This window comes from Microcaecilia unicolor, chromosome 1, assembly GCF_901765095.1.
Source record: "Microcaecilia unicolor chromosome 1, aMicUni1.1, whole genome shotgun sequence".
Classification (NCBI taxonomy): Eukaryota; Metazoa; Chordata; class Amphibia; order Gymnophiona; family Siphonopidae; genus Microcaecilia; species Microcaecilia unicolor.
Genome location: NC_044031.1, coordinates 444,244,583 through 444,258,045, shown reverse-complemented (window position 1 = coordinate 444,258,045; position 13,463 = coordinate 444,244,583). Strand labels below are relative to the sequence as shown.

The window sequence follows — 13,463 nt, the reverse complement described above, 5'->3', positions numbered from 1 at the left end:
CATGCTAGCATTTGTAGTGCTCGCTAATGTCAGAGACACCCATATATTCCTATGGGTGTCTCTAGTGTTAGTGCATGCTAATTTTTAGTGCGCACTAAAAAATGTTAGCAAGCTTACAGTGCGGCTTAGTAAACAGGACCCTAAGTGAGTTGCATAGTCTTGATCATACTCCATAGATGATTCCAATTAAGCAGTTAAGTCTAAATTGTCTGGTGAAGCAGAAGTTCTTGAACCATTTTCCTGAACTGGAGGAAGAATGCCTTCTGGACTGGAGGAATAGATTTCTGAAATTCTAAGAGACTCACTCAAGAATCTCTTAAAATTTTCCTTAGGAACAATCCAGATTTCTCACCCTAATATCCAAAACTTTAATTTTCTGATTTAAAGATCTACAATCTTTCATTGTAGCCAAATTATCTACTTGTATAGATGCAGTTTGGGTCTCTGACTCATGAATCTTAACTTGTTCTTCAACAACGTCTTCCATGTTGCTAAAATAATGTTTCAGCTGATTCCCCCTCTATAATAGTAACCCTTGTATTCATGGTTCTTTCAAAAGTCACCAGCACAGACCAAATCTCCAGAGTGACCAAAGCAGGCCTATTGAAGGCTGCTGTCTGCTGTCTCAGAGGAGTACTCACAAAGCCAAGCTAAACACCACCAGTTTATCCACCTCTACTGACTGCTTCTTTGTGAACCAACCCTCCTTGCTGTGGTGGATCAACTTGAGCTCCACAGATGCTTCTGGGGGCAGGTGGGAACATCACCAGCCCTCCAGGGAACCCCCAGCCTCTATACTTCCAATAGGGTTTACACTCCAAGCACATTCAACAGCGGATGCTCCCTGCATGATGAGTTTACTCAGAGGAGGAGGTTCACAGCATTTGAGACTCAAGGACGCTTCAAGCCAGGACAGAGCTCCTTTTCTAGTCCCAGTGGCAAAGACCACTCCAAAAATACCAGCTCCACTCAGTACCACAGTAAATTGGTGTATGATGGTCTGGACTTGAGAAGGCATCCCTGGGGAACCATACTAATCATCCCCTTCCTGTTGATCATCAAAAAATCCAATAAAAGCAAATGAAAGCAGGTAAATTCTTCAATTAGAGGAGCTAAGAGAGAGCATCTTACTCAACTGACACCATCTTAGATCTCCACAAAAAATATTTTAAAATGAATACACAGCTAAATAATTTTAAAAAGGATATCGCATTTTAGTAGAGTGTTTGAACAGCTTCAGTAGAAAAAGGACAGACCATATTTAGTTAGTGAATCAGTGTGCTGCCCGGTGGTCAGCTAGTGAGGGTGAGACCTGCCATTATGAATGGGGATCAGGTGTGGAATTGTACATGCAGGCCACCAAGGGCTAGGAAACATGTATGAGGATACTGGTTCTGGAAGAAGCGCTTATGTATGACTGATTTTGGGCCAGATCAAAAAGACCTAATCAGTGGCATGCAGACTTCCAGATCCTTTTGGCTATTCAAATGCTTTCACATGAACCACTGCAAGCTAAAGAAAATAGTACTCCCAGGAAAGAGGAAAACCTCTCAGAAGTAAATTTATCCAGGTTGCCTGTGAAGACTGCTTGGGATGTACCAACTACGACAGGGTGAGGAAGTATCCTCCCTCCCATCACCTATACTGACCAGGTGACTATAGCCATTATCCTGAAAGGCATGGAAACCATGTCACAAGAGACCTCTGTGCAGGTCCGTATGATACTTCTAAAGAAAATTAATGTGTGGGACTGGTTGCTTATTAAAATTATACTACTTCATCATCAGGTGGGGGGAAGAGGGGGTGGTGGTTGGGAGGCGAGGATAGGGGAGGGCAGACTTATACGGTCTGTACCAGAGCCGGTGATGGGAGACAGGACTGGTGGTTGGGAGGCGGGAAATACTGCTGGGCAGACTTATACGGTCTGTGCCCTGAAAAAGACAGGTACAAATTCAAGATATGAGTTTATTTTGGGCAGACTAGATGGACCATGCAGGTCTTTTTCTGCCGTCATCTACTATGTTACTATTGTATGTTACTATCATTTGCTACTGTATTTTAATATATATGTGTTTTGTTGGGAGTATATGATTAATCTTGTATAATTATTGTTTTATGCTTTTATTTTACTCCACTTTGTAAAAAACTTCTAGAGTTAACAAAATAGAAGTATTTTTTTTTTAATTTAAAGTTTAAGAATATCATACAAGTTGATCACTTGATTAAGCAATATGGAAATGAAATCATTAATAACAGGAAAACAATAGAAATTTAACAAATCCTTCTTAGACCCAATAAGAAGGGGAGTGGAACAAAAGACAAGGAAATCTACAGAGGAAAATAAATTTTAAAGACAGACCAATAAAGTGAATAACTCCCCCCCCCCCCAATCTATCAACATTATGCAAATCAAACTGTTGGACCATCAGTTAGTAATTTTCTTGAAGTCAAAAAAAGCTCTCAGTTGCTCCTGTTGAAAATACACATATTTTATACCAAGTACTGTATCAGGTATATACAGGGGTAAGCCACAAGAAAGGACATCCCCACAGATAACACTTCCTGTCTCAGAGCTAAGCAAGCTTTCCTATGCTCCTGTGTTTGGCTCGTCACATCAGGGTATAGCTACACTTTTTTTTTAACCACAGAAAAGAGCCTGAGGATTCTGAAAATGGAACCTCAGGTCCTGCTCAAAAACAAATGATACCAATAAGGTTGCTGTTTCTGAGTCCTCATTCATAGATGATTCAAGTATAACTGAAATGTTAAAATCCTCAGTGCTTGCATTTTGAACAACAGTCTTTGTTTTATCTCCTGATAATAATCTTGAAGGCATATAATAAATCTTGTTTAAAGGAGGAATACCATCAGAAGGAAACTCAAGCACTTCTATCAAGTATTTCTTAAAAGTGTCAACAGGAGTAGTCCCAGGAGCCTTTGGAAAATTAAATAAAACAGAAGTTTAACCTTCTGTTGTAATTTTCTGTTTGTTCGATCTTTCTGTGGGTATGCAAAGTTTTTATCTCTTCCTTGAGGGACAATATCTGAGCAGAGAACTCACTCTTAGTTCCATCCAGATTTCTAGCTGTCATCAAATTTATTTAAAAGAGATGTAACTTGTTATTTTGCACGAGTTGAGGTGGTTTACATACAATTGTACAGGTACTTGCATTGTCCCTAATGGGCTCACAATCTAAGTAGTATATTGGGTTACATGGAGCTGCAGAGGGAATTGAACCTGGGTCCCCAGGATCTCAACCCACTGCCAACTGTTAGGTAGCGGTGGGAATTGAACCCCGTTCCCCAGGTCTGCAATTTGCTACACTAACCATTAGGCTTCTCCTCCACTTTTGTTAATGTTGCTACCGTCAAGTTCAACTTCTGAAGAGCATCTCATGTTCTCCAGGGAAACCACCACAAGAGTCTTACTGCTACCTTCTAATTTTGATCCCTAACACTGACAGTTTCGTTGACAGTCCTTGTAGTAACTACACCCCTAATTGGGGCCTCTGGCATCATGACTTCCACATGAGGAAACTGCACAGCTACCGCCAAGGCTGTTGGATGTGACAAATGGATTGCAAACTGGAGGAGAGAGGGTCACATCAAGCCTTGAAGCTAAGAATGCTCCTTCACTCAGGGTTGTCACTGAGAGATCTATTGCCTGCTGTAGTGGGGATGAAGGGTGGGGACGAAGTTTTAGTGGTCGAGGGGCTCACCTTAACAGTCCCCTTACACTTAGTATTAGACACAATTCATGAACAGGAAAAGAAAAAAAATTTCAATAGCAAAAGGTAGAACATTTCTAAACACAGCCAAGCTTCATGCCACAATCTTGCCATTCCCCACAAAGGCAAAATAGAAGTTTTTAAAATAAAATTTCCATCAAGAGTCTGTACATAGCACAGTCAATTACATTTGTGTATTTTTCCTTGGAGTGAATGAAGACAAACATATATAAAATCAGCTATATTTACTGTGGAGTGCAAAATTGATGCATTGATTACCCATAGAATCCAACAACATTACTTGCAATACATAAGTATCATAGAATTAGCAGTACATGCAGCTAGCACATCATACTTGGCTGCTACCTAGAGGCTGAACCTAACAATGCATGCTGTGGCTAAAGAAATAAGGTTACCAGTGAAAACAAAATGCTTGAGCCCCATTCTTTGTAATAATGAATATTTACTAAGGTAGCTAATGCATACTTTACCATGTGGCAGAGATGATCATCAGCTGCCTAATGTGGGAGTCGGTAGGAGATGGACATTGCATGGGTGGGCAGAAGTGTGGCCAGATGTGACAGCAGTTATCCAACTGTCTTGTTTTTCCAGCTGCACGGATAAGTAGTGGGATTTCTTCTAGCACAGGGAAACTGGGCAGGTGTTATACAGGTGAATATGCATGTCTCAGAATACATCATAAAGACCAGCTTAGAAGAGAACAGGCTATAAGTTTAACAATAATGCTGGGACTTTGATTTCAGTACCATAAATCCTACTGTTTTAAAGGTCATATTCTCACTGTGTTAAGAGGCATATAAAGAATCAATGAAATGACTTTATTTTTAAACTAGATGAAAACAAAATGGTATATATATTTTGGTGCTTTCAGGAATGAAGGGGCAGTTTTACAAAGCACTCTACTATCTGTGTTTTAAAAAAATGCTGAAAAACACAACAGAAAAAAGAAATGCCCTTTTATGTGAAATGGATTCTTGTTAGGAATAAACACTTGATAATGACTGAAGAAAAGTGCTGAATAGCAGCTGTGCTCCCGTTGCATTAATTAACTTAAATTTAAAAATCCTAAGAGAATAACCAATGGATATCCCCCATTGCTTGAAGCCTAAATCTACTACAGGTTAGATGAAAATAAACTGTAGGTTTGGATCAAGAGCTCATTAGCAATGACTCAATTATTGCTCTGTTCAGCAAAGTATAGCTTGTTTAGCAATAAACACAAGGTGCCCTTCATGCCCAGTTAATCAGAAATATTCAAATGAACACAAGATCATTCAGTACCTTCAAACTGCATATCATTATGTGTTAGACAGGTTAAGGGTGTTTGTCCTATCACCAAACCCAGCTAAAATCACACAGGAGCAATCCTGGTCCAGGCTCCCCTGCAATACAGATCAAAATATTTTATATAGAGGGCATTAATTAAAACATACACTCACTGTAAAACAATGATTTTTGGAAACACAAAGGACAAAGAAGGTTATATATAATGTAAAGGAGTTGTCAAGTTCCCCTCTACAAATTCCATGACCTCTGAAAGTAACCATGTCATTCTGGGAAGAGAGGAGAGATGAGGACATTCTCTGAGGAATGGTATCAGGGATTGCTTTCTTGTCTTTCTTCTCTCATGTTTGATGGGGCACAGGAGGAGCCAGAGAATGGGGCCTTAGAAATCAAGAGAGCCTAAGGCTTGAGGAAGGGGGGGTCAAAAAGGACCTAATGTAAGGGACTTGTAGTTTGGAATTGTTTTGTAATTGCCTGTAGAAGAGAGGAGAAAAGCAGGCAGCTGTCAAGTCTATTGTGAGGAATTGGGTCAACCACATTGACATGCATTTGATTTGCGGTATATCAAACTTGTGAATAGACAATAAACAATCTCACATGGATAGACATTATAGAATTTGGGAGAACGTGCATACACTTAAGTGAGGGTATTTACACCAGGTTTTCAGTATCATAAATGGCCATGCCTAAAAGTATGTGCATTCCGTGGCCTTTGTGCTGTTCTATAAACTGTGTCTTACCGTAGACACAGTTTATAGGATAGTGCTATGTGCATTATTCCAACGTGTCTACATTTTAGATGCCATTCACTGAATCCGACCAGTAATACTGAAGTGCTGGGTGACTGTTTTAATGAAATGACTTAGCACTTCAGAACTTCTGGTCTTCTTCTTCTTCTCTGTCTGCTGCTACGTTAGTTTGCGGATCATCACTTCTTTTGTTGCCTATTTACTGAATCCTTGCCCTAAGCACTTTCTATAAACAGTGCTGAAAGTTAACACTAAGGGGTTCTTTTAATAAGTTGGTGGCATGTGGTGGCGGTAACCAAACAGAAGCCGGGCAGTGCACAGCGATGCCCGATTACTGCTGGGTTAGCGCCAGTGGCGCCTGGGCCCCCATAGATTTGGCCCTGGACCCCCCTGCCGACGACCCTCTTGACCCCCCTCCCGCTGCCAACCCTCCCCCGCTGCCGCCGTGGGCTACCTTTGCTGGTGGGGGATCCCAACCCCCACCAGCCGAGGTCCTCTTCCGGCGCAAGGCTTCGTTTTGTTTCTGAGTCTGATGTCCTTGCGCCGAAAGAAGAGGACCTTGGTTGGCAGGGGTTGGGGTCCCCTGCCAGCAAAGGTAGGCGGCAGAGGGAGGGGGGTCGAGAGGGTCGTTGGTGGGGGGGTCAAAGTTGTTGTTGTTGGTGGTGGTGGTGGCGGCGGCGGGCACCCGGGGGGGGGGGGCTAAAATGTGCCCCCTCACCTCGGGCTCTAGACCACCCTCCCGCCAAAGTCTGGCTACGTCCCTGGTTAGCACTGTGCTGGAAATGGTGCATGCTGAAGCTGGAACTACTACCAGCAACCGCGTTGGGCAGGCAGTAGTTTCGGCATAGAGTGCGGTAAGCCCGCGTTGGGCTTACTGCCGCTTCGTAAAAGGGCCCCTTAGTGCATTATTTTTTTGACACCGATTTCTCAATGCTATTTATAGAATTTGGTCCTTTATGTAGCTAATGGATGAATCATAAGATGTTGGATTAGTCCTTGAGGATTTGTGAATTATATTGCATATTTATTTAATGATTTGAAGTGTTTTATGGTCTTATTTTTTTTCTTTTTCAAGTTTAGGTTCTGTTTTTAAGATTTGATTTTTATAATGTGGTTCTGGGTTCATGATAGGGATTATATTTAGTTGCAAAGGGCCTGATTTTTCTGCCTAGTTAAACTATGCTGAGCAGGTTGGGAAGAAATATGAAGAAATACTTACTGCTGGATTCTCTATATTGCACCTAGCATTCAGCATTGACATTCAAGTGTATTCTGTAACAACTTAATTGTCTTAAGAAGCTAATCAGCATTGATAACAGCACTTAACAAGCAATTATGAGCACTAATTGGCAATAATTAGAATTTACATGCACAACTCGCTAAGCATATTCTTAACGCACAGCTTCTAAATTTTAATGTGCGGAGCTAAAAAGGGGCTTGGTTATGGATGGGTAAATGGGCGTTTCATGGGCATAACAAAACTTATGCACACTGTTATAGAATATGCCCCTCTGTGCTTAAATCTACACGACAGCATTTTTTCCATGTTTTCCTTGGTGTAAATGGATGCGTGTAGTTCTAGGTGCTGGGATGGCAACTAAGAGTATTCCATGTACCGCACCTAAATTTAGGCATGGCTTATAGAACAGGCGGAAATGTATTCCATGCTGATTTTTCAGGGGTCATATATAGAATCTAGTCCTTAATGAGAAAATGCTGCTGAATATCCTCTGACCACATTTGGGCAGTGCCAGGGCAGTCTGAGAAACGGAGTCATGGCAGAGTTGGGATTTACTCAGTTAGTGGCAATATTTAGTCTGCTAATCAAGTAAGTGTGTGGATCATGGTAAGAAAGCAAAATGGCTGTCCTAACTTTTCTGCCAAACTACCTGGGTAGCGGTCTGAATATCGGCTAGTTCTTGGGAATATTGGTGGGGGGGGGGGGGGGAGCTTGATGGGGCTTGGGAGCTTTAGTAAAGAAAAAAAAATGTTTAAAAATGTATGCGGGCCAGCCGGCTCGATATTCAGCCAGGGCCGTATAACATTGGCCAGGCCCGCATAAGCGGTGGGAGTCAAGCCCGCTCCCCAAAATCCCTGATATTCACTGCTGGTGGCCAGACATGGTGGCTGGCACTGAATATCTGGGGATAAAGTAGCCGGTGACGATCAGAGTTTTAAAAATGCTGACCACCGCCAGCTGAATATCTATCTATCTATCTATCTATCTATCTATCTATCTATCTATCTATCTATCTATCTATCTATCTATCTATCTATCTATCTATCTATCTATCTATCTATCTATCTATCTATCTATCTATCTATCTATCTATCTATCTATCTATGTTGGTCTTTCCACTTTCCTTTGTGAACATTGAAGTAAAAAAAAGTGATTTGTTGAGTTCTACTAGTTGTACTGATTCAAGAGAAAACTGGAGTTTTTGTAGTTTAGCTGTTTTTGGACTAACAAAAAAAGATGTGCATGAGCTGATGAGATTTCACAGACCTTTTCTTCAGACATCTCGAAAACTCATGTACAGTGAAATCTTGTTTATTGGTCATTTTAAAAGTATCACCCTCACATCCTACAAAGATACTGAAAATATTGTTCCAAAATTCTAACCACAAATTATTTTCTTCTAGAAACCCGACACCCTCTTCTCATATCACTAATTGCTGGAGGTACAGGTCTCTTTCTGATTTTAATATTAATCTCCGTCACTGTTTATCTTCAAAAGTAAGTATTCCACATAGCATTGCAGTGAGTAGATCGTGATAAAACAAATCAATAAGATGCTTTAGAGAGGAAGGGGTGGTACATAGTTGAGGAGGAGATGTGGGGGAGGGGGAGGAATTTGCAAATGTTGAAGTTTTATTGTAATCTGTGTAGAAAGCATTGAGTTCTGGAAATATGAAGTTTTATGTCATGGCTGTTGTTCTAATAAAGATAAAGGGTTAGATTCACACACAAAAAAATATACCTAGGTGTATTCTGTAAAGTATGCCTAAATTTGTATAGAATACGCCTAAAGTTCCACATGGTTTATAGAATGACCAGCGTAAAACTTGGTATAAATGATGATGCTTAATTTATGTGCAGATTGGGCGTATTCTATAGCAATGCACATAGTTTTTAGAAATGCCCACAACATGCCCATGGCCTCGCCCCTTTTCAACTATGCGACTTAGAATTTAGGCTCATCACATTACAGAATACGCTTAGACCACTGGTTCCCAAACTGTTATGTCAAGTAATTCCTTAGAGAATGGGATATAAATGTTGACATCATCAGCATATATGTATGTCAAAAAACCATGAGGTATCATCATAGTGTTAAACAAGAGAGAGGTGCCCAGCTCTACCACTGGCTGCCTTTCAGGTGCTGTGGAGGACTTGCAGCTCATCTGCATATCCTTTACAGCCTTCTCCTGGGTGACTCCCAAGTCCACTCCAATCCACTCAGGGCCTCCGCTCTAGGTGCCGCGCACTATATTTTCGTTACATTTATTTTTCTCCCAGTTACTACTTATGGCTCCAGTACACTTTTTCTTCTTGGTACTGTCCCTTCCTAATCTGTTTCTCCATCTGAAACCACTGTACACTGCAGGAACACATTGTCCACCCTCTGTATTCATCATCTCACCATCTCTTTTTTCCTCTTCCTTTTTCTTAGCTCTCAACCTTCAACATTTCCTTCCTTCCATTCATCCATCTCCTTTCTATCTGAGTACATCTCGCCTTCGTCGCTGTTGTCATACTTCTCCTGCTCTTCGTACTCTCTTGCTCCTTCTCCTGCTCTCCGCTGGGGACATTAATCCCAATCCTGGTCCTCCACATCAGCTCTCATCCTATTTCTGCAGGTCACACCGTGATATCTCCAATCTAATTTTTGTTCCTCTCCTCCCCCCTTCCCTGCCCTGCCTTTCTCTTGCGCTCTGTGGAATGCCCGCTCTGTCTGTAACAAACTTTCCTACATCCATGGCCTCTTTATCTCTCGTACTCTCCATCTGCTTGCCCTAACTGAAACTTGTCTTTACCCTGAAGACTCTGCTTCAATCGCGGCCCTATGCCATGGAGGTTATCTTTTCTCCCATACTCCTCGCCCGGTTGGCCGCAGAGGTGGTGTCGGGCTACTACTTTCACCCTCTTGTAGATTTCAACCTCTTCTTTCACCTCAGTCTCACTGTTTTTCTTCCTTCGAAGTCCACTCCATCCGTCTATTTGCTCCTCTGCCTCTCCGAGTAGCAGTCATTTATTGACCCCCTGATAAGTCCCTTTCTTCCTTTCTCGCTGACTTTGATGCCTGGCTTTCCTTCTTTCTTGAACCTTCATCTCCTTCCCTCATTCTTGGGGATTTTAACATTCATGCTAATGATCCCTCTGACTCTTATGCTTCTCAGTTTCTTGCTTTAACATCCTCTTTCAATCTTCAACTGTGCTCCACTGCCCCCACTCATCAGAATGGCCACTGTCTTGAGCTTATCCTCTTCTCAAACTGCTCACTCTTCAGTTTCTGTGCCTCAACTCTTCCCCTCTCTGACCATCATCTGATAACTTTCACACTTAAGCACCCTCCTCCTCAGTCCTGTCCAATCTTAACCAATACATTTAGGAATCTTCAGGCTATTGACCCTTCTACTCTGTCCTCCAGTGTTTCAAATCTCTTCTCTACCACTATGTTATCCAAGTCTGTCAATGAGGCTATCTCTTCCTATAATACTATTCTCTCTTCTGCTCTGGATACTCTCGCTCCTCCCATTCCCCGTTCTGTAAAATGTACCAAACCCCAACCTTGGCTGACCTCTAGAATCCGCTACCTACGTTCCTGTGCCCGCTCTACTGAATGCCTTTTGCTGAAATCCCGTGCCCATGCTGACTTCATAAATTTCAAATTCTTGCTGACCTCCTTCCAGTCTGCTCTTTTACTTGCCAAACAGGACTATTACATCTAGTTGACAAATTCTCTTGGCTCAAACCCTCGACGCCTCTTTACCACACTGAACTCTCTCCTCAAAGTGCCTTCACCTCCAACCCCCCCCCCCCCCCCCTTCACTTTCCTCCCAGACTCTGGCTGAGTACTTTCATGATAAGGTTCACAAGATTAAACTTGAATTCTAAACCAAGTCACCTCCACCTCTCCTTCCCTTAGTCCATTCTCTCAACCCTCCAACCCCTGCCTCCTTTTCTTTGTTTTCTGAAATCACTGAAGAGGAAACTACACATCTTATTTTCTCCTCGAAACCAACTACCTGTTCCTCTGATCCTATTCCCACCCATCTACTTAACACTATCTCTCCTACTGTCATCCCTTTTATCTGTCAATCCTCAATCTTTCACTGTCCACTGCAACTGTTCCTGATGCCTTCAAACATGCCGTAGTCACACCACTTCTTAAAAAACCTTCATTGGACCCTACCTCTCCTTCCAATGATTGCCCCATCTCCCTCCTCCCTTTCCTATCCAAGATACTTGAATGTGCTGTTCACTGCCATTGCCTTGACTTTCTTTCATCTCAAGCTATTCTTGATCCACTTCAATCTGGCTTTCGCCCCCTTCATTCAACTGAAACAGTGCTTGCTAAAGTCTCCAATGATCTGTTCCTGGCCAGATCCAAAGGTCTCTATTCTATCCTCATCCTTCTCGATCTATCTGCTGCTTTTGGCACTGTTGATCACAGCCTACTCCTTGATACACTGTCCTCACTTGGATTTCAGGGCTCTGTTCTTTCCTGGTTTTCTTCTTATCTCTCCCAGCATACCTTTACTTCTATCTCACTGTCAGTTGGTGTACCTCAGGGATCTGTCCTGGGACCTCTTCTTTTCTCCATCTATACTTCTTCCCTTGGTATTTTGATCTCATCCCATGGTTTTCAGTATCATCTTTACGCTGATGACTCCCAGATCTACCTCTCCATACAAAAAATTTCAGCCGAAATCCAGGCCAAATATCAGCTTGCCTGTCTGACATTGCTGGCTGGATGTCTGAGCGCCATCTGAAACTAAACATGACCAAGACTGAACTTCTTATCTTTTCCCCTAAACCAACCTCTCCTCCTCCCCCATTCTCTATTTCTGTGGATAACACTCTCATCCTTCATGTCTCATCAGCTCGTAACCTTGGGGTCATCTTCGACTCCTCCCTCTCCTTCTCTGTACATATTCAGCAGACTGCTAAAACCTGTCATTTCTTTCTCTATAATATCACCAAAATTTGCCCTTTCCTTTCTGAGCACACTAGCAGAACCCTCATCCACACTCTTATCACCTCTCGCTTATACTATTGCAACTTGCTTCGCACCATCTCTCTCCTCTTCAATCTGTTCAAAATTCTGCTGCACGACTAATATTCTTCCAGTGCCATTATGCTCATATTAGCCCTCTCTTCAAGTCACTTCACTGGCTTCCTATCCATTTCCGCATACAATTCAAACTCCTCTTATTGACCTATAAGTGCATTCACTCTGCAACTCCTCAGTACCTCTCCACTCTCATCTCTTCCTACATTCCCCCCTGGGAACGCCGTTCACTGGGTAAATCTCTCTTATCTGTACCCTTCTCCTCCACTGCTAACCCCAGACTTCGTTACTTTTATCTTGCTGCACCATATGCCTGGAATAGACTTCCTGAGCCGGTACGTCAAGCTCCATCTCTGGCCGTCTTCAAATCTAAGCTAAAAGCCCACCTTTTTGATGCTGCTTTTAACTCCTAACCCTTATTCACTTGTTCAGAACCCTTATTTTATCATCCTCACTTTAATATTCCCTTATCTCTTGCTTGTCCTGCTTGTCTGTCCTAATTAGATTGTAAGCTCTGTCGAGCAGGGACTGTCTCTTCATGTTCAAGTGTACAGCACTGCGTACGTCTAGTAGCGCTTTAGAAATGATAAGTAGTGGTAGTAGTAATTTAGCCCGCAGTGTCCAGTGTTTATAAAAATGTTGACTGCCGAGGGTGGAATATAATCTGAAAAATATCAGAGGCAGTTGGCACCTTATAAACTACTAACTAATCCTATAAATACCACTGTAGTATTCTAGTATTTTAATGATCACATTTCCTTGACCGTGTGTGTGTGTGTGGGGGGGGGGGGGTATTAAGAGTGCAATCGGACGCCTTGCAGAGTCTGAGCTGTCATCCTGAGCTGGAGCTTTGTTTCATCCTTTTTAAATCTTCAGCGGCATGCCTCATACTAAGAGGAAGGGGACAGTAAAGACTGTTCTGCTGCCTGCAGTTGCATTGTCTCCGCTCCAACCTAAGTTCCAACAGGCTTTGGACCACCACGCTGCAAGATCCCAGCTAGGAGGCCCAATGAGGGGCCCTGCTTTGTGGTCGGAGAAAGGAGTCTTTGAGACTTTGGGGCAAGACATTTCATTGTCCTCCTGGTGGCTATCCCATCTCTTTGTCCAACGGCAGTGAGGGTTGAGGCCACAACCAAGGCTGCAGCAGAAGTCACTGTCGCAGATGTCGGAGGTGGCATGGTTTCTCTTTGGAATCCGCTACTGAGCAGAAGATCTTCAGGGCAGTTGAGGGAATTGCTGCTGCCAAGGTGGTGACGCTGGAAACTCCTTGGATGGCTATCCATAAGATGGATATTATATTGGGAAAGACTGCTTCAGACACAGCAACACTTGTGAGTAAAGTTGGTTAAATTATCTCAAACTGTGGATAAAGTGTGACCAGAGAG

At 42.5% G+C, this 13,463-nt stretch overlaps 1 protein-coding gene across 1 annotated transcript in view; it reads left to right on the top strand.

Moving 5' to 3' along the window:
- CD226 (CD226 molecule) overlaps window positions 1–13,463 on the top strand; it is an 86,739-nt gene that overhangs the window by 52,441 nt on the left and 20,835 nt on the right. The window contains exon 4 of the mRNA XM_030212677.1: window positions 8,426–8,519. Coding sequence (XP_030068537.1) covers window positions 8,426–8,519 — 94 coding nt within the window. The remainder of the gene's footprint in view (window positions 1–8,425; window positions 8,520–13,463) is intronic.